This window comes from Mus musculus, chromosome 10 (genome assembly GCF_000001635.26).
Source record: "Mus musculus strain C57BL/6J chromosome 10, GRCm38.p6 C57BL/6J".
In the NCBI taxonomy this organism is placed as follows: Eukaryota; Metazoa; Chordata; class Mammalia; order Rodentia; family Muridae; genus Mus; species Mus musculus.
Genome location: NC_000076.6, coordinates 77,685,747 through 77,707,091, shown reverse-complemented (window position 1 = coordinate 77,707,091; position 21,345 = coordinate 77,685,747). Strand labels below are relative to the sequence as shown.

Genomic DNA, 21,345 nt, shown 5'->3' with positions numbered 1-21,345 from the left:
TCTGTGTTCTCTCCCAAGTGCCAGGGTGAGCTAGGTGTGCTTCCAGTCTGTTTCAAGTGCAGAACCACCACCACAGAGGGAGGGGATGAACATGTCCCATTTGCACTGGCAGCAGCTGGTTTGGAAACACTGGTCAGCAGCAGGAGGGGGTACTGCAGGTCACAGGTCTGCAGACCAGGGTGGGGCAGGAGGGCTGGCAGCATCCAGATGACTGACAGGAGGAGGTCACACAGATAGGCCGGCAGCTCACAGGCATACACACAGAGGACTGGCAGGAGGGGGCCATGCACACAGTGGGCCTGTAGCTCACAGGCACACAGCAGGTCACTTGGTATCTAACAGGAATGCATATAGCAGGCCTGCAGCATGCTGACTGGCAGGGGCTGGACACACAGCAGGATGGCTGGCAGGGGCTGGACACACAGCAAGATGGCTGGCACCCTGAAGAGCAGCTGGTGTGACACATGGTGGAGGCTGGTTGGTCTGGGAGAAGGTGAGAATGTCTGGAGCTCCTACCTGAAGTGGCTTTTATACCCAGCTCAGTGTTCCAAATACCCAGAATGCAGCTGGTCTTCCTTGTTATTTTCTCTGACCTCCAGCCTAGTGTTGCTGTTGTTCATGTTCTTGTTTGGTTTGCCCAACTCCATGACTAACGCTGTTCTCTAGCTGCTGCTACATCTAGGCTCCCAAGCCATCTTCTCCTGGTGCTACCTGGATTCCAAGCCCAATGAAGTTCAGATTTCTTTACCTGAGTTCCCAGAAATCCAAGAGTCCAAATATACTCCCTGTAGGATGACAGTCCTCCCACAACCACAGATTCTGGAAGGCTCTGCAACACAAAGGAGGTTGAACACAGTGCATGCCCTCATTCATCAATGTCCTGAGGAAAGGCAGGTGGGACAAGCCAAATCCTTGAAAAGCAGGTGAAACCAGTACAGATTCACAGGGACCACAGCTGGAACTTGTGCTGAGGCCAAGGCTCCAGGCCCTGTCCTCTTTTTGGCATGTTCAGCAGCAAGCTACATGTACTGTCACGAAAAGCAGCAAAACAACAGCACCTGTAGGTGTCCACCCAACTAACTTGGGGTTGAGGAAGAGGTGTCTGAGTTGGCCCTGGGTCTTTGAATGCCTCTCTGGCAAGAAGACACAGACATTTGAGTGAGGCTGACTCTTCCCTGCCTTACCCTGCCCATACATACCCCTCCCCAGTCTCAATCTGCCCTTCTATAGCCACAGTGCCACATAGAACAGAGGCACTGCTATATTCTTGTCTCCCTGTGACATCCCAGACTCTGCTGCAAAACACAGGGAGGACATCCAAAAGCATCTAAAGTCACTTTCAGGAAAGGTCCCATGTCTCTTTATTTCCACTTCAACTCCATCGTGGACAGGAATGAAGCTTTAAGACAAGAAGATGCAATGCTGGAAGAGGCAGGCTAGGATTGTCAGATGTTCCTCAGCTATGTTCCCAGCATCCTAATAATCTGTTAAGCTATGGGCAATGTCTGAACATCATTGGTGCCTCTGCTTGCCCCCTCCCTCTTCCTTCACATCACACTGGAAAGAAGCAGAAAGTGGTTTGCAAGGCCAGACCATCCCAGCAGACTACCTGACTCCATGCAGCAAAGCTATGGGCTTCTAGGATAGCTTGCTGTAGGCAGGAGAGCAGCCTTACTGACTTCTAGCCACTGCACACTCTGGACAATTCCTCCAAGCTCTTAGTACTAATAAGGAGGTAGACCAGATGTCTGTCACAATGTCAGCTCCCTGTTAGGAGCTCCCATTGAAGCTGAGAAGAGGGGTCCTCAGAAACTCACTCAAACTACAACCTCTGCTGCCTGAACCAGAACCCTTGGGAACAGAGAACTGAAGGTATAGAGTATAGCAAACCTGAAACCTTGATAGAATGGACAATGGCTAAGGAGCCCTCCCTTAACTACACGGCTGATAGACAGGAGAAGGCCACACTCAGACAGGGCTAGATAGAGGCACACAGGTGCCCAGCTCTCTGCCAACCCAACTTCCCAATGAAGTGTGGTCAGTGGCTGAGGGGAGATCCAGTGTTAGTGGGCAAGGAGAACATCCAGAATATAGGTGGGATGTGCCCCAGAGAGAGCTCAGCAGAAGATGGTGGGGAAATCTATCTCCCTATAGGTTTGCCTATCTCCCTGCAAACGTATATTCCAACCAGAAGACTGGTCAGAGATAGACCACAATACAGAAAACACCACAGGACCAAATAGACTCCCCCAGCATCCAATGGGGACCCAAGATCACTGTGCTAGAGCCTACAGAGATTCACTACAGACACCCACAGCCACACCTGATTCAACACCTGTGAGAATTCCAGGAGCATAGTGGGATCAAGTGGAGGCTGTGTGAGTTTTCCACATTTGTACACCCACAGAGTTAAAGCCAGACCTACACAAGCTCAAAAGAATTGGTTAATAGTTGGCCATCTGCCTGAACAAAAACCCATTAAGAACAAGAAAATAATAGAACCCCAAATCTCCAAATGTTTTCATAAGCTCAAGCATATGATCAAAATAACCAGGCACAAAAGATTTTGTCATGTAAATTACCTTCATACGTAAAAGCAACCAGCAAAAAGAATATGGGATAAACTTGTTACAGAGATGGGCAGTTGGTAACCACAAGCAGCTATTATTTGTCTAAAGATCAAAGAAAAATATTATCTTCATGAGTGAATAGGTAGAGATTCCCAGGAGAGAAATGCAATTAATCTAACAAAAGGAAATTCTAAAACTGAATACAAAAGCTGAAATTTAAATATACACTGGACAAGCCTGAGATCAGGTGGAAGAATGAAGAAACATCAGTGGACCTGAAACACCCACAAAAATCATTCCATCAGAAATGAGAAGACAGAGACAGAATCAGAGAGACAGAGACAGAGAAACAGAGAGACAGAGAGAATGAGAATTTAAGTGCTGGTGAGATGGCTAAGTAAGTATAGGCACAGGTACCCTGATGACCTGAGTTTAGGGACAACTGACATGTGGAGAGATTGTGATAAGTTGTCCTCTCACCTACACACACACTACATACACACATACACACACACACACACACACACACACACACATGCACACACACACACTACAACCACCACCACACATCACATGCACACATGCCACATACCATATACACACACACCATACACCATACACACATACCATATACACACACACCATACACACATACCACATGCAAACACCACAAGCACACACACACCACATGTACACACACACCACACACAAACACATATACACAATATGCACACACACACACCATACACCACACCACATACACAGACACTACATGCTGTACACACATTAAATTTGGGCTGGAGAGATGGTTTTGTGATTAAGACTGCTTGTTGCTCTTGCAGCAGACCAGAGTTTGGTTCCCAGCACCCATATTAAGCAGCTTATATCACCTGTAACTCCAGTTCCAGGGGATCCAACACCCTTTTCTGGCCTCAGTGGGTACTGCACTCACATGTACCTATACTTAAACAGACATAGACACATAAAGAAGGGTCAAATTAAATATTTTTTAAATGTAAAATTGTGCTGGCTAGATTTATGTCAACTTGATACAAGCTAAAATTATTTGGGAAGAAGGACTTTCAACTGAGAAAATGCTCCCACCAGACTAGCCTGTGGGATAGCCTTTCTTTCAATTGATAATTGGTGTGAGAGGGCCCAGCTCAGTGTGGGTGGTGTCATCCCTGGGCTGGTGGTCCTGAGTTGTAAAAGAAAGCAAGCTGAGTAAGAACAGTATTCCTCTGTGGCCTTTGCTTCAGTCCCTGCCTAGAGCTCCTGATCTGACTTCCCTCAGTGATGGAGTATGAACCTAGAAGTGTAAGATGAAATACAATCTGTCTTTCTCAAGTTGCTTTTGGTCACAATGTCTTCTTAGTCCTTCCAAAGATCAGGCGATGGCTGTGAGAAAGCCAACAGTCCAGAAGAGCACCATGATTGTGGACAAATCAACAACTTTTTCCCACTGAGGCCCGGTGTGAGCTAGTCAGGATAAAGACTTTCAGAGAGGATGAGAGCAGTGGCCCATCAGCTGACCCAGGGTAGTCTGGAGGGGTGGGACTTTGAGGGTGGGTGGGGCTTGGTCAGCAAGTTCAGCTGGAAGGATGGGATAGCTGCAAGGGAGTCCATCACCTGACCAGTTTGCCAGAGGCTGAGTGTGTGGCATCTCACACTCACTGATAATCATGGAAAGTCAGCACTTGAGGTAGGAGGTGCAAAGGCTTCTGGAGAGCAGGAGTGCCCAGGATCCACCCTATTCTGTCTTCCTCCTCCCAGTACTCTTATTCCATAGTGAAGCTGACCAGTGTGGCAGACCTCCATCTCAACCCCAGAATCCCAGTCAGCTCCCCCTCAGCTCTAATGGATACAGATGTTACATCCTGGAAAACAGGAGTCCTAACAGCCAAGGTCACCCCACCCTTACCCATGCCTGGGGAAGGCTTGTGGTGTTGGAGGAAAAAAACAGAAAAGGGCTAGAGAGATGGCTCAGCAGTTAAAAACACTTGCTGCTCTTCCAAAGGACCTGGATTCAACTCCCAGCATCCTCATGGCAACTCACAACTACTTATAACTCCAATATCAGGGGATCTGACACCCTTTTCCAGCCTCTAATGACACCAGACACTGGCACATAGACAGACAGACAATCAAAAAACACCCATATACCTAGGTAGGTGGAGGAATGGAAAAAGAGATTCTATAAAGAAAAAAAAATCAAATGTGTTTCTAGGTACCGACAATGGACAATGTAAAAAGAAAATTTAAAAAAAAAAAAAAAAACAATTTCTTAAGATGGCCATGGTGGGACACACTTTTAATTCTAGCACTCAAGAGGCAGAGATAGGCAGATCTCTGAGTTCAAACCCAGTCTAGTCTACAGAGTGAGTTCCAAGACAACAGAGCTACATAGTGAGAACTTTGTCTCAAAAAATACCTGAGAGAGAGAGAGAGAGAGAGAGAGAGAGAGAGAGAGAGAGAGAGAACAATGTATTTGTACAAAGGCATCCAAAAGAATAAATAAATGTAATCAAGGGGGTAAGCCTTGCCCATTGGTAACTGTAGCACCACTGAAGAAAGCTAAAACCTACACCAATGAGAAGATGTCCCTGGTTCATGGATTCGGAGGCAGCACTCTCAAGATGATCTTGTGACCCACAGCAAGCTGCAGATCTAGGATTTTCCTTCTCAATCCTCCAGCAGCCTTGTTCTCAGAAAAAGAAGAGCTGCTCATCAAATTCATATGTCCCAAGAGGTCCAGGACGGCCAGAGCCATCTTGAGAAAGAAGAGTAGGGTTATAGGGTTGGGAAGGCTGGACTTCCAGACTTCAACACTGACAAGGGGCCCCAGCATGAAAAGTGGGGTGCTGCCATGTCCCATACTGAGGAAGAGGCCAACAGCAAGAGTCTAGGGGTGAACACATGTGCTGGTCAATACATCAATGTATCAATGTATCAATGCATCAATGTATCAATGTATCAATGCCCAAAGCCATTCAATGGGAAGAACTGTATCCTCAACAAAAGACTGAGGTTGTGTTCTCACCTTACCCTGTACCAAAAACTAACTAAAAATATAGTGATATCTTAGCTTCGATAGATAAAACCATACATATCTTAACAAATGTATGAGAAATCTGTACAACCTGGAGTTTTGCAATGGGCTCCAGAATGCTATATAGAAAGCACAAATCAGTAAATAGGAGTTCATCAATTTAAAAAAAAAACACTTTTGTGAATCAAAGGACATTAACTATTAAGGGCTGGGGAGCAAGGCTAGAGGAAGAGCCTGGGACTAACATCGACAAAGCATTTTGTTGGATCCTCAGGAGTGTGGACAGAGAGAAGGAAGGAAGGATAGAGAAAGTGAGGGAAACAGAGACACAGAGAGAGAGACTGCATGAGAGAGATGCAGAAGGCATTATCAGAAGGCCCACAGGACAGAAGACACTAACAAGTTGTATACCTAATAAAGAGTTGATATCTAGAATATAGAAAATTTTCCTACAACAAAAGGACAGCACCAAGAAAAGGAAGACTGAACGATCATTTACCCTGGGAAGACACACAAATGGCCGAGGTTCATTAAGGAGAATCTATCAGGGTGAGATCCATTTCATCCCAATTGAGCTGCTAGGAATGTTTAAAAAGGAAGGCAGACACAGCAGATGTGAGGAGTGTGCCTGTCTGCATTCCTGAAGGGATAGAGGATAGGTCAAACACGGGGCACACTGTGGGGGTTCCTCAAAAGAGACATAGGGTTGAGACACAGGGTTTACATTATGAACCAAGAACCACACCCCTGGGAAGCAAAGAATACCCTAAAGTCTTGCTATCTTCTATAGCCCAGACACAAGGTCTGCCTTCATCTTTAGAGGTGCCATCTGGCCCCACAGCCCTCCTTTTAGAAATATATTTGACCCATGTCCTCTCCCATCGAGAGTGTCTGAGTATCCAAGCCTCAGTTGAGACTTGGTGTTCAAACACATAAAGCTGTCAGAATATTTCACATTCAAATTATAACACTCTATCCCCCTATACTCATGGCATCTCAGAATGCACTCAGGTCCATGGTCTTAACAGTTCTAACATTGTTCCGAGGCATAATTCTGGTCTCCTCTGAGACTCAAGGTAACTCTTAGCTGTGAGTACTGCAAAAATAATAATAATAATAATAATAGTCATATGCTTCTAGTATACACAGACTCAAGTCAGCATTCACATCGTAAAAAGGGAGAGTGACAAAGAAGGATCACACCAAAGTAAGACAGAAATTCAGGCAGCACACACATTAAACATTCCATGTCTGGCATCTGGAGCTCATGATGACTCATCTGGGCTCCAACAAGCTTGGCAACCTGAACCCACAGTTCTGTGTCAAAAGCCATTTGCCTGTTTCTCTAAAGCAGAGAGGGGGAGAGGGAAGGGGGGAGGGCCCTCCTATATCTGTCTCTTGCATCTTCTTTCTGCCTTTCTTATCATTAATCCTTGCTTGCACACACAACCTCTCCCAGGTCAGTCCACCTTGTTCCTGCAGCTCTCCTCGTGTTCCTGGCTTCTCTACCATCCTAGGGTTTCCACTGTAACTAAGGCTTCACCTTTGCAGATTCATGCACAGAATGCTTAGTGCAACCCCACTACATATTGCCTGACCTCACGGGCTTTTCTCCAGAACCTTGATGACAGTTCTAGTGTCCTCCTCACTATTGAGTCTTGCAATCCCTCCAAACCAGACTCTGGACAAACCCTCTCTTTTCAGATGAAAGATTTTCATTTTGTTTTGTTTTGTTTTGTTTTGTTTTGTTTTTTGAGACAGGGTTTCTCTGTGTAGCCCTGGCTGTCCTGGAACTCACTCTGTAGAACAGGCTGGCCTCGAACTCAGAAATTCAGCTGCCTCTGCCTCCCGAGTGCTGGGATTAGATGAAAGCTTTTCAAATGAATTTACTTCTTACATTTTTTATATAGTTTTTTTTACATATTTTATTTATTTACTCTTATGTTTATGGGTGGCTTGCTCATACGTGTGGCCATATACTGTTTACATGTCTGGTGCCTGTGGAGGCCAGAAGAGAATGTTAGATAACCAAGACTGGAGTTGCAGATGGTCGTGAACTGCCATGTGGATGCTGGGAATCAAGCCCAGGTCCTCTGCAAGAGCAGCCAGTGCACTTAACCACTGAACCATCTCTGTAGCCCAAGTTTGTACTTTTTATACCTTGGTGATGTCATTGATTGAGGTCATGCCTTCAAGGCCCCTCTCTTATTATCCCAGTGAAAAGTACTTGGCTTTTCTCTCATGGTACACTTCTCCTTGACAGTTAAAGCTGATTTTTCTATACCTTCCATGCCCACCCTATCTAAAACTTTAATAATACCTACATTCCTTCCCGTCCAGATGTCACAGTTTTAGTGTTCCTGCAAACCTTGCTAAATGTAAACAGCCACAGCCTGAACATTAGGTGTCTTGAAATTAATTACTTCTGCCAGACAATTAATTTGCATTTAAATTCAAATGCATTTAAATTCAGCTTCTCTCATATTTTCAGGATGCATGCAAAAGGTAGCCAGATTCTTTGCTACAATGTAACACCAAAGGTCTCTAGTTTTTGCTCCCATCCAAATCCTCCCAGGCACAGTCTTCACTGCAGCATCTTTTAGTCCCCTGGTCTTCTGAACTCCCAACTATTGTCCTCTGTGCTCTGCTTAGAACACTCTAGAACTCTTCTAGTCCACAGCTCCAGACTCCTCTACATTCCTTCCCCAAGTCATTTCCAGAGGCCAAAGAGCCATGTGCTCAAGTTTATCACAGCAAAACCCTACTCCTGGTACCAATTTTTTCTTATATGTCTTGTTACTGTTGAAAACTCCCTGGGATGCAACTTGGCAAGCAGGAAGGGAAGTTGTTTGGGTTCACAGTAAAAAGAAAGGGTATGTCTATTGGACTGGGAAGATACTGAGAAGGTGCAGTACACAGGGTCCCCACAGGGGCGGAGGGTGAGGATTATGACACAGTTTGCTCTATCATGGCACCTCAGGAAGCAGAATTCAGCTGCAATCAGACCCAGCCTAGAACCCTCAAGCTCTTCCCTTACAGTCTTAACTCTGCTTCATGTTCAAAATGTTCCACAACCTTCCAAAATATAACACCCCTAGATGAGGATGAAGAATTCAAACCATGAGCTAGTGAGAAATATTGTGCATTCAAGCCATAACGCTGGATCTTCTCCAAGTTCTCAGACAGATCCTAGCTTGATCATCCAGGGTCCCAGGGTCACAATCAGAAGGCTCTACAACATCTTAAGCACAGCTCAGGTTCCAAAAGAAAGCCTCCTGCATCTGAGAACACAGCCAAGCTCGCAACAACCTCCTTCCCTGTTCTGCCTGTCTGTCAACCTGGGTCCTCTTGCTGTAGGTAGAAGTAGCCAATTCTGCAGAGCAAATTCCCGGATCTTCTGCCTGCCACATCTGCTACACAGCCCAGCCCCCTAGTGACAGTTCGCCGTCCTGCCCTAAGAAGTTCTATCAGACTTTTTCCCTCTAGATGCCTAGAATTCTATGGATGGGGCTAAAAGTCATCTCTCTTTGAGTGATGGGAGACCTGACTTACCTCCATTCCTCTAGAGGGGACTTATTATTAGACTCCTTTCTAGTCTGTTATATCTTGAGAGAATAATGACAGGAACACAAGACATGATTATCCACACCCTAAGCTGCCTGACATAGGCCTAGCTGTAAGCTTTTGTTTGTGCCTCAGTTTCCCCACGTGGGAATAATGAAATCATCTCTCTTCCAAGGTCACAGGGGTTAGTTGACTTAGTACCTATAGACTCACTTAGAACAATCCCTAAACCAAAGCTAGAACTATTATTAGAGGCACTATTGATACAGAAAATAAACAGAGCTCTCTGACTGACATCCCCAAATAAAGAGAACACAAAATAAGGTTAAAATATGCTGATGACTCAATTAAGGACTAAAGCCAGGAGCCAGAGCCAGAGCCAGAAGCCTCAAAGAGAAGGTTGACCCTTCCTGGAGAAGAAATGACACACCCCGTGAAGCCCTGGCAGACCTATCAGCTCTAGCTTTGCAGAGTTCTGTGAGCAGAGCTACAGGCCACGCCCACTTGATTGACAGGTGTCTTAGAACTACATCAACACCAACAGGGAACTGTAGCTGGGACACCACAAACACACACATCCTTGAGAGATATATAAGAGGCACCAGGCGCCTCATTCCCTCACTCCCCTGTTCACTCACTCTCATTCTCATCTTACCTTCTGCCCTCCAATCAACCATGGCCGCCTCCACCATGTCTGTCTGCTCTGAAGCCTGCACTGAGTCCTCCTGGCAGGTAGAGGACTGCCCAGAGAGCTGCTGTGAGCCCTCCTGCTGTGCCCCTACCTGCTGCCAGTCCAGCTGCTGCCAGCCAAGCTGCTGTGTCCCCAGCTGCTGTGCCCCAGCCCCCTGCCTGACCCTTGTCTGCACTCCAGTAAGCTGTGTGTCCAGCCCCTGCTGCCAATCTTCCTGCTGCACACCCTCATGCTGCCAGCAGTCTAGCTGCCAGCCAGCTTGCTGCACCTGCTCCCCCTGCCAGCCATCCTGCTGTGTGACCCTCTGCTGCAAGCCTGTCTGCTGCACACCCATCTGCTCTGGACCATGCTGCCAGCAGTCTAGCTGCCAGTCCTCATGCTGTCAATCCCCCTGCTGTGTGCCTGTCTGCTGCAAGCCTGTGTGCTGCACACCCATCTGCTCTGGCTCCTCCTCCTGCTGCCAGCCCTCCTGCTGTGCTCCTGTGTGCTGCAAACCCTGCTCCAGCCTGTCCCTGCTGTGTCGCCCTGTGTGCAGACCTGCCTGCTGTGTGCCCACCTCCTCCTGCTGTGCTTCCTCCTGCCAGCCCAGCTGCTGCCGCCCAAACTCCTCTGTGTCCCTGCTGTGCCACCCTGCTTGCTCCAGACAGGCTTCCTGTGGACAAAAGTCCAGCTGCTGATGGATCTACCCCTGGGAATCCCTCACTTCTCCTCTAGTCCCTGAGCTGCCTCAGGTGCCAGCCCTGCCTTACCTTGAGTCTTCCATCAAACAACAGAGTATCCTGTCTTGCTCTCTGCCATTACCCAGCCTGGTTGAGGTCCTGGTCATAAGCCTGGGAACCCTATTCTACTGTCCTGGTTTCAGTGGGCTTCTTGGTGGGGAAACTGCCAGGTATCCTCTAGCCAGAAGCCTCCTCAGAACTCTAATAATAAACACTTTGACCTCAACCATGCCTCTGTCTTCCTCTCTGAATTCTAATGGAACCAGCATCAGGTCCTGATGGGAGGCCAGGAAGCAGTGCATCCTGGGCTGTCACCTTCCCCAGCTTGTCCTGGGCCACCAGTCACACACCTGTGATAGAGGGTCTCAATCACAGGCAGCCCCTGCCCACCCGTCCAGGCCAGCCTCTTTCCCAGGAGCCACTTGGCAAAGTCAAGCAGTGACCGTGTGTCTGATGCCAAAGGTCTGGTACCTGCCAGGCATTCCCTGGAAGAACCATTGGGTGAAGCTGCTAAGAACCTAGTTCCTCAGAAGAGAGAGCAGGCTTGGTCCCTCACAAGGGAAAGCAGGCAGCCCTCGCCATGCTAGAAAATGTTTGCCTTTATAAGAGTTGTCATGGTGTCTCTTCATTGCAATGAAACCCTAAGACATCGGAGTAAGTTATCAGTCTGTGGCATGTGTTGGTGGTGATGTATAACTTGATCCTCAGGCAGCAGGACACTGTGTACCACACTGGGCACAGCTAGAGCATAGGAGACCTCAGAGCCTACCCCCACACAGTGACACATTTCCTCTAACAAGGCCACCCCATATGGGCCAAGCATATTCAAGCTCGTCAGTCCATGGGGGCCATTCCTATTCAAACCACCACAGACAAAAAGTAAAACAATTCCCTGTGGACTTGTCAGAGTGCATTGGGAACATATGTGCATGTGGGGCTATTAAAGCTACATCAGAAAATCCTGGCCTGAGAGCTTGTTAAACATACCAGACCGAGAAAGGTCTCAGATCACTCCATGGAGAGGTCACCTGGTAATTACCCATCCACCTATCATTTAATCATCCCATGTGTGTCAAGGGACTGACAGGAGAAAGCTCTACTGCCCCTGAGGCTTCAGCTCCTTAGTCCCCACAGCTGATGTGACCCATCTGTACTGGCTAGTTTTATGTCAACTTGACACGGCTGGAGTTACCACAGAGAAAGGAGCTTCAGTTGAGGAAATGCCTCCATGAGATCCAGCTGTAAGGCATTTTCTCAATTAGTGATCAAGGGGGAAAGGCCCCTTGTGGGTGGGACCATCTCTGGACTGGTAGTCTTGGGTTCTATAAGAGAGCAGGCTGAGCAAGCCAGGGGAGGCAAGCTAGTAAGGAACATCCCTCCATGGCCTCTGCATCATCAGCTCCTGCTTCCTGACCTGCTTGAGTTCCAGACCTGACTTCCTTTGGTGATGAACAGCAGTATGGAAGTGTAAGCCAAATAAACCCTTTCCTCCCCAACTTGCTTCTTGGTTATGATGTTTGTGCAGGAATAGAGACCCTGACTAAGACACCATCCAAATTGTTGTCTGTCCATCCATCCATTTACCCACCTGTCCCTGTATCTTACCTTTGGGGTTTTTACCTCCCCAAGGTGGCTCAGAATGCTTCCAGCAGCTCTCTCCAGGTTTCCTGACATCATATCTAACCACCTCAGCAGCTCTGCCTCTGCCTTTTGACTGTTTGAACACCTCAAGGTTGGCAGAAGCCTCTTCAACCCTATGGAGCCATTCTGTAATGTGTGTGCATGTGTGTGTACGCATGTGCCTGCATGTGCGCGTGTGTGTGTGCGCATGTGCCTGCATGTGCTTGTGTTTGGGGGTGTGCATTACTGTGCATTGCGTAATGTGTGGTTCTGGTGGTTAACATTGTTACTAAGATCTTTAGAGTTCGTCTTACCATCTTTATGACTGAAATGCCTGACAGAGACAGCTGAAGGGAGAAAGAACTGTGTCAGAAGGCTCAGTCCACTGTGGTAGGGAAGGCAAGTGGGCAGTTCAGTTCACAGCAGTAGGAACATGTGGCACATGGCAGAGGCTGTTCATATCATGACCAGGAAGATGAGACCAGCCACAACCAATGCCCCCGCTCCTTATGACCTATACTTCTGTCATCTATGTCTCCTTCCAAACTCTCCAGAACACCCCAAAATAACACCACCATCCAAGAACCAAGCCTTCAAACCATGAGCCTGAGGCACACACTTCAGATTCTGATTTGAGCCACGACTGGTGTGGTTAACACAAACAACGGTGGCCCTGGCAGACCCTGAGAAACACTTGGCATGTCTCATCTGCACATAATACCTCCCTTTAAAGAAGAGGCAGAGGTCCATGGGGCAGGATTTGGACACACAGTGCAGGCAGGATGCAGAGCTGGGAGTCTGAGGACAGAAGGCAATCAGACTAGCTCTCAGAAGAAGTCCACATGCCAACTGACCGCTAAAAGAGAAAGTAGCCTCAGAGAAGAAAGAGAAGCTACAGGGTACCATAACAGTGCAGTAAGAATCCTGAGGTGGGGACCACCTAGATGGGCTGGGGTCATCACTTGTCCACATGCTGGTCCTTGAAGGGAGCTAGAGAGCTCTCACTTTGAAAGGAAGCAATGTGGGCACATTAAAAACAAAAAGATATAAGCCCTGCCCTCCCTAGGAGTCAGAGATCTCCTGCCTCTGAAGAATTGTGCTCAACAGTTCAAGGCCCACAGCAGCCCTGACTGTGCTGTCCCGCTTCCCCATCTGAGTTAACAATGGCTGCTCTGCCCATGATGCCAGCAAAAGCACTGAGAGCTAGGCAGCCTACACTGGAAGAAACTGCCCCGGGGAGGAGTCCACTGCCCCAGGGAGGAGTCTACTGCCCCAGGGAAGAGCTCACTGCCCCAGGGAGGAGTCTATTGCCCCAGGGAGGAGTTCACTGCCCCAAGGAGGAGTCTATTGCCCCAGGGAGGAGTCCACTGCCCCAGGGAGGAGCTCACTGCCCCAGGGAGGAGCTCACTAATCCAGTGTAGACCTGACCTCTGGGTATGACTTTCCCCTCTCCTCTTTGGTCAGTCAGTCAGTCTGAGTAAACTGAGAGTTGTCACAATAGAATACAGTCACCCTACCCAACCCCAGCCATAAACAAACACATAAGACTGCAGGCGGCTGATTTAGTTGGACTCCGTTGCTGGATGAACTGCAGTGGAAGCAGTGAGGGGGAGGGGGTACCCCAGGCAGAAAGGCAGGAACTTTCGGGCCTGATGTGGGAAAGAAGTCCTCACCCAGACCAGAGATCTATTTCTTCTTCCTTCAAGAAACTTCAGAATGACCTGGGAAAGAGCGCTCATTGGCCAACTGCTTCCCTTGTGAGCATGAGTTTGAATCCCAGAAACCATATAAAAATCCCAGGCACAGGAGAGTTGGAAACAGAAGAATCCCTGGAGCTGGCTGAGCAGCCAGCCTTGCCCACTTAGCAAGCTCCAGGCTGGTGAGAGACCCTGGTAATGAAACACACACACACAAACACACACACATACACACACAAGCACACACACACACAAGCACACACATATACACACCCAAGCACACATACATACACACATACAATACACACATATACACACATGTGCACACACACAAGCACACATACATACACACATACACACACACAATACACACATATACACACATGTACACACACACAAACACACACAAGCACACATACATACACATATACATATGAGCATACACACACATATATACATACACACACACATACTAAGGCACCCACAAACACACATACATACACACACAAACATGTGTGCACACATCATGCGTACAACTTCAAAACAACTAATAAGTCCTAATTGCCTAGAGTTAATGTGTGTTTCTCTACAGATGGCTGAGACACAGATGTTATAAACAAGAAATGAGCTGTGTTTACTACGGGTCAGGATACATGTGACCTCCAGTTTCACTGTGTTAGCTTGCCTGCTTGTCCCTAAATCTAAGCAGTGCACCCCAAGAATTACTCCAAAATTTCATTAACAAACGGAAGAGAAGAAAAAAATAAACTACCTTGTTAATTTTACTTAATTTTTAACATTTGCTTAAATGCTATGCTTTGCTCTGTTTTTAAACCCTGTACACAACAGGAAAAGTTTCAGGACTGAGGTTTGAAGAAAGGCATGCATGCGCACATCTGTGCACACACACACACACACACACACACACACACACGGGCACACAAAGAAAGCCACAGGATCATACATACAGCCATTATGTAGACAGCTGAGGAGACTCTCTGGGACCACCACTTCCAATGCCCAAATGTCTGAATGTTCCATAAACATTGAACTTCCCTCTGACTCCTCCTGAAGTGCTTTTCTGTGCTGGTGTAGAGAGAGATTCAGGCGTTACTCAGCTAGGGACTCTAAGATGGAGGCTGGTGACTGAGCTGGCCCCATGGTCTCAGTGGCATCACAAGTTCCTAAATTCAGTCTCAGGCCAGCTCTGTTTCTGGGCCTGACGTGAAAAGCAGGCAGTGGTGACAGGCTTCTCGACTCGCGGTGGCCAGGAACGGGGAGGGCTAAGATGGAAAGAAAGAGACAGACGAGAAAATATCCACCCTTCAGTGGCTGCCTTGGGTCCCACAGCAGACGTCCTTCACAGCACCATCAACTGGGGATCATACTTCTTTGGAGGGACACATCATATTGAAAACACAGCAGACACGAGGACGGGATCCTACACACGTGTGTCTAATGACAGAACTCTGGCAGGCCCACATCTCACATGAAGACACCCACACACACGCGCCTCTGCGCCTCACACACCACAATTGGAACTGTCAGCACATGTCTGCCCATTCCAATCTGGCTTTGGCTGGTTCCCTCAACATCCCCCCATGGACAATGCATGGCGGGTCCCATGGTCCCCGGTGACTTGCATTCCCTACTGCAAGACCTGTCTAGGGTTCCAACACCTCTGTGGAGAAGGTCCTTTAGAGAATCCCTGAACAAATGACCATGGCCAATAAGGTGGGCTCCGCCCATAGCTCCTCACAGGTGCCCTGGGATAGAGCTCTGAAGCCAACACTGAGGGACCATGCAGTGGTTACAAGGAGTCCTCAAAGATGAGGAGAAGCATGTGGGTTCCACAAGTTCAAAGGCGGCTTGGCACACTGACTTCTGGCCTCTGTCTTGTACCATGTCAAACTTCAGCAGAGCCACAGGCACCTCAAACCTAGAGCCAAGCATGGTGACAGCAATGTCAGACCAGGCATCCCTCAATGAAACAGCTGCTTCTTAGGTATGGGCCTGACCCAATCTTTGGCAAACTTAAAAGAGAAAGGGGCAGACAAGGCCAACTCAGAGCACTCAGAAACGATTGGACATCCCAGAATCGCAGATCCAATTACCCTGCCAAGGGAGCCCAGACCCACCCCTGGCCAACACTGTCTCCCACCGGGATCCCCTCTCCATTAGGAGTGCTAGCCAAGGTCCCTGGCTCAACACAATACACAGCCAGGACATTTACAAGCAGGGTGGCATCTTCCGGCACTCTCCAGGAACCAGACCCAAACACTAACAAGGAAAGAGCTGCTGTAAAAGGCTGCCTATGCCAACAACACACTGTGTGCAGAGTATAAAAGCCGAGAGCCAACCCCTCACACTCACACAGACTCACATAGACTCACACATTCATAGCTCCTACCACACCTGCCCGCCATGGCCACCTCCACCATGTCTGTCTGCTCCAGTGACCTAAGCTATGACAGGCGGGTCTGCCTGCCCGGTTCCTGTGATTCTTGTACTGACTCCTCCTGGCAGGTGGATGACTGCCCAGAGAGCTGCTGTGAGCCCTGCTGCTGTGCCCCTAGCAGCTGCCAGCCAAGCTGCTGTGTCCCCAGCTGCTGCCAGTCCAGCTGCTGTATCCCCAGCTGCTGCCAGCCAAGCTGCTGCCAGTCCAGCTGCTGTGTCCCCAGCTGCTGTGCCCCAGCCCCCTGCCTGACCCTCATCTGCACCCCAGTGAGCTGTATGTCCAGCCCCTGCTGCCAATCTTCCTGCTGCACACCCTCATGTTGCCAGCAGTCTAGCTGCCAGCCAGCTTGCTGCACCTGCTCCCCCTGCCAGCAGCCCTGCTGTATGACCCTCTGCTGCAAGCCTGTCTGCTGCACACCCATCTGCTCTGGACCATGCTGCCAGCAGTCTAGCTGCCAGTCCTCATGCTGTCAATCCCCCTGCTGTGTGCCTGTCTGCTGCAAGCCTGTGTGCTGCACACCCATCTGCTCTGGCTCCTCCTCCTCCTGCTGCCAGCCCTCCTGCTGTGCTCCTGTGTGCTGCAAGCCTTGCTCCAGCCTGTCCCTGCTGTGTCGCCCTGTGTGCAGACCTGCCTGCTGTGTGCCCACCTCCTCCTGTTGTGCCTCCTCCTGCCAGCCCAGCTGCTGCCGCCCAACCTCCAGTGTGTCCCTGCTATGCCGCCCTGCCTGCTCCAGACAGGCCTGCTGTGGACAGAAGTCCAGCTGCTGATGGGCTTATCCTGCTAGGGTCCAGGAGCTCAGCTCTTTCCTTGCCTCACAGTGACCTGCAAGGGATGTATCCATTTTGGCACCAGCATAGCATGACAGCTCCCCAGTGTCACACCCCAACATCTGGTGCCCACCCCCACCCCCACCTGCAGCTTCCTGTAATGCCTGCTAGCTCCCACCTTCCCAGAACACCTCTGCTTTCCCCAATGCACTTCTGACCCTGCCATTAATAAACCTCTCTTCCTGACCTTTGAGCATCTTCCTCTTCCTACCTCGCCCCCCCCCCCCACCTGCATCTTCCCCAGGGGATTGTGGCTTGTAACTGGCGGCTGGATTAGTCCCTGGCAAGAGAGCCCCGCCTCCTCAAGTGTTGCTGTCTCTGGTTGATTGGGATTGTTCAGGGACAGTACGAGTGGGCCAGCAGGGGGTTGACACATACAAAGCACAGTGCCTCCTGAACAGGCCTCTGTACTGCTTTGTTCTGATGTCCCAACCTGTAGATCTGTGACCTCATGAAGAACACAGCCTGGTGGTGGGGAGAGGGTATCAAGGAGAAGAAACCAAAGGGCAGGGGCTTCTTAATCCACCCTCTGAGGTCTGGGGCTGAACCTGCTTGCTCTCCCCCCACCCCCCGCGGGTCAATTTGGATGTCCCACATCTTCAGAGCCCCAAGCATGACATGCCCTCTGGACCACAGCCACATTCTAGACTGCTGTCCCTTTCCACCCTCACACCAGGTCCTCTGAGCTCCGAGCTAGGCCCTATTCTGCTCATGCAGGGGTGAGAGCAAGCAGGCTGTAAACCCAAGAAGCTGAGAAACCTAACAGCCTAGGAGGCCCCAGGGATCTCTAACCCTCAACAGGCTTGGACCAGGCCCAGTGGGGAGAGGGCCCTCTGGGAACTCTGCCCCTGGCCACACACCAAGCCCTTTTGCCTTCTATAAGGCTTGAAGATAGGTGGTACCCTGTCTCTGCCTCCCGACTCTCCTGAGGACCCTCCTATTAAAGAGAGGGCAGAGAAGTCAGTTCCCTCTAGGAGCCAGAACATGTCTGGGAGTTCACTCACCTGGTATCTGCAATGCCCCCTGTCTATGACAGAACCCCTACCACAGACTATACTCTACAGTATCTGAGACCAGTGACCTGGGCACCCTGAGCTCCATACTGCTGGCTACCTGCTGGAGAATGAAGCCACGGGCCCTTCTCAGAAAATTCCCAGAACACAGACTACTAGACCCCAACAGGGACAGGTATGTGGACAGTGACTGGAGATATTGCCTACCAGACCCCCATCTTGTCACCTCATTTGCAAGTGTAGCACCAGGAAGCACCTGACAAGGACTCCTCGGGTCACTTCTAAAGCCAGCTGTAACAGGTGTGAATGCTCATTCCTTCCCTCAGGTTTCCCACCTGCTGTGACCTGCACATGGACCACCAGTCCCAGCTGACCCGGAGGCCACAGATATGAGTCCAGGCAGTCCAGACCTTCCGACTTCCCATCTGCTGGGCAGGACAGCCGGGGCCAGGGGAAGACAGAACGGAGCGCACACCTGTGTCCCGCATCAAAGTTCAGGGCTGGTCAATGCTCAACCCAGAGTAGAACCAGAGGGACTTAAAACTGGGCCAACCCTCACTGGCCTCCCAAGCCTCTTATCATATAGCTCCATAATGTCAGCCTGACTTTTATGTTTCCTCCCTGGTTCACCATATTCATAACTAGGTCACCTTTTAACTATTCGAAACGCACCTTCAGGGGAGAGGGGGCGGGCTTTATAAATAACCTTTATTATCACTCTTCAGGTCGGCTGTGCTCCCCGGGCTCCTGGAACAGGAAAGCACACGTTCGTGATTCATCCCAGGCCCGGAAGCATGGCCGTCCTCACGACTCCCAGGCAGGCCTGCACGGGGGTCCTTCAGGGGTTCATTTACAAGCTCACCTCACAATGCAAGGTGGCCCTGCCTGGGATGGGGGAGCACACAGATGCCATCACTTGCAGCCAAGGGATTTGTGTGGTGACAACAGACTTAGAAGCTCCACCTTCAAAGCTGTCACTGCAGGTGTGGCTGGAGAACACACCTGGAGGAGGGGCAGGGGCAGGGGCTTCTCTTCTGCCTCAGATCCCCACAGGTGGCACTGTATCGGGCCCCAGGGTCTTCTCACCCACAGCCCTCAGTGTACCGGTTGCTGAAACTTACAACCAGTCACTTCTAGGTAGTTAGGTTATAAACCGCATGCAGCAGCGTTCACATAGGTCAGTGTTCCAAACCTGGGTCGCAGGGTCACCCCTTGCCATGTCACAGAGAGCAACAGCCCAGTACGGGAAGGAGCCTCACTCCTCCTGGCAACCCAACAGAAGGTGTGCACCCGAGAACACAACCACCTGTCACACCAGTACCTCTTGTCCCTGGGATTCCCACTACCAACTTGCAGGTCCAGCTATCAGATCCAACTGCCTTGTGTCTTTATCCCATTAATTGTGACTTGATCGTTAGAATCTCTTGCTGGGAACCCTAGAGCAGGATGTCACTGGTGTTCCCAGTGGCCTAAGAAGAGAAGGAGGCCTGTAGTTGGCCCACCTCGAGGAGCTCCAGGCTAAACCCAGGTGTGGGTTGTGGGTGTGTTTGGGGCTGGGCCTGTGTTTTCTCCTTCAACTGGGGACAGAGCCAGGCCCGTGGCGGCCCAGAGCTTTGCTAAATGCAGGTTGGATAGCTCATCCGATGCCAGGAGCCCGAGGGCCGGGGACTTCATTCCTGAAGCAGGTGCCTGGCCTTCCCCGGCAGTCAAGCAGGTAAGTACTTGCGAAGCCTCGATGGCTGCTGTTAGCGCTTTGAAACTTGAAACCCCTCCCACCTCTAGGAGCTTAGAGAAACCTTTTATTGTGACTGCCTGTGCTGCCCCTTCTATTGTATCTCCCCTGTCCCCCATAACTGTCCAGGTTTCTAGGAGGACAGCATCTTACCACACTCAAGTGACCTGGTGTCAGGAGGTGGCATGTCAAACCCCATTTTTCTCCAACTTCACAAAAGATGCCCTACCCATGTCCCCATGTGGTCACCTTACCTGTGCAGGGCTCCCAGGGCCGGGCACCACGGCTTGGGGTACCCAGAAGCAAGAGCACCGCACACAACATCAGCAGCGCAGACATGAGGGGCTCGAGTCCCAAGATCCATCCAGGGGTTCCACACGCCTGCAGAGAGGCAGCCACTCTTAATTCCCTGTGAGGGGCAGTCTGGACCCCAGGTGGTCACTGTGATGAGCCCATGTTTGTATCTGCAAGAGGACAGAGGTAGTCCTGGCAGTAATGACAGCCCCTAGCTGTTCTGCAGTAGCAAAAGGCGGGTGGCCCTGGCAGACTGAAGCGTCAGCTGCAGGCAAGGGCTTATCTCTCTGCTTCCCTGCTGGGCTTGGGTCCCGAGCGCAGGTGACAACGGGTATCAATCTTCAGGACTGGGATTAGTCATTGGCAAAGCTCACCCTCCTGAAGGAGAGACAGAAATAGATCCTTCAGCGGAGCACTGAGAACAAACCAGAAAAACTTAGAAAACCAGTTTTTCCTGGGTGCAGATGACGGGCGGCCGCGTGCTGCTGTGCAGGACTCGAGCAGGTGACCTTGGCAGACCTGCAGCTACCGATAGGGACAGGTGCTCTGTCGGTCCACCTCCTGCTCTCTTGGGGATTCCCAAACAGGGCTCTTTCCTCTCAGCTGGGGCGAGTGTCCCCCGAGGTCCCAACACGCAGCAGGGGGTCAGCCTTAGGTCCAGCAGAAGGTCAGATCCTCTGTTCTGTGCTGAGATAAGGATCAGTCTTAGAGGAGGTGGTGACAGAGGAAGGTCTCCTGCCCTGCCGGGTCCCACACCGTCCCCAGGAGGGCCGGCTTTGAGGAGGGCTTTTTATCTGGTGCCCAGCCCTCGGAGGGTGTGTGGGTTTGTCAACTGTTGGCTTCAGGAATTCCCCTGTGGGGGGAGCCATCCTTAAAGCTGTTCCAGAGGAAAGGGTTTAAGAGTGGCTGTGCAGAGAGTGCATTGCCCGTGTGTGCTCAATTCCCTGAGAGATGCTTCCGACTCAACAGGACCCCCTTTCACAAGCCCCTGAGACACACAGTCCCCCCACCCCGAATGTCCCAACTCAGAACTCAGGCAGAGCCTGACACTGTGGGTGTTTGTTTGCAAATGGCAGACGGTTTTGTATGTATGGGGAGGGTGGGGGTGGCA

General features: G+C 50.1%; 4 protein-coding genes across 6 annotated transcripts in view; 2 read left to right on the top strand and 2 right to left on the bottom strand.

Annotated features, from left to right (window-relative positions):
* Tspear (thrombospondin type laminin G domain and EAR repeats) overlaps positions 1-20,984 on the bottom strand; it is a 200,887-nt gene extending 179,903 nt beyond the window's left edge. For 2 of the 3 annotated variants that reach the window (XM_006513653.2, XM_017313941.2), the window contains exon 1: positions 20,195-20,984. In XM_006513653.2, the coding sequence (XP_006513716.1) occupies positions 20,195-20,279 (85 nt within the window). In that variant the 5' untranslated portion in view covers positions 20,280-20,984. The remainder of the gene's footprint in view (positions 1-20,194) is intronic. The other variant, NM_001287074.1, reaches the window with a different exon arrangement.
* On the bottom strand, positions 106-503 carry Gm10272 (predicted gene 10272). Its single transcript, NM_001384208.1, has one exon. It carries the CDS (start codon positions 464-466, stop codon positions 134-136), a length of 333 nt encoding a protein of 110 aa, NP_001371137.1. The 5' UTR covers positions 467-503; the 3' UTR covers positions 106-133.
* Positions 9,804-10,819, top strand: Gm9508 (predicted gene 9508). Its single transcript, NM_001370817.1, has one exon. The coding sequence runs from the start codon at positions 9,859-9,861 to the stop codon at positions 10,549-10,551; it is 693 nt and encodes a 230-aa protein (NP_001357746.1). The 5' UTR covers positions 9,804-9,858; the 3' UTR covers positions 10,552-10,819.
* Positions 16,282-17,135, top strand: Gm19402 (predicted gene, 19402). The gene has a single exon (NM_001205032.2). It carries the CDS (start codon positions 16,335-16,337, stop codon positions 17,133-17,135), a length of 801 nt encoding a protein of 266 aa, NP_001191961.1. The 5' UTR covers positions 16,282-16,334.
* Positions 20,985-21,345: the final 361 nt, after the last annotated feature.

Bases quoted from the DNA above. Each gene is read 5' to 3' on its own strand.
- Gm10272 (NM_001384208.1), bottom strand. From the start codon at position 466: ATGTGTCACACCAGCTGCTCTTCAGGGTGCCAGCCATCTTGCTGTGTG.
- Gm9508 (NM_001370817.1), top strand. From the start codon at position 9,859: ATGGCCGCCTCCACCATGTCTGTCTGCTCTGAAGCCTGCACTGAGTCC.
- Gm19402 (NM_001205032.2), top strand. From the start codon at position 16,335: ATGGCCACCTCCACCATGTCTGTCTGCTCCAGTGACCTAAGCTATGAC.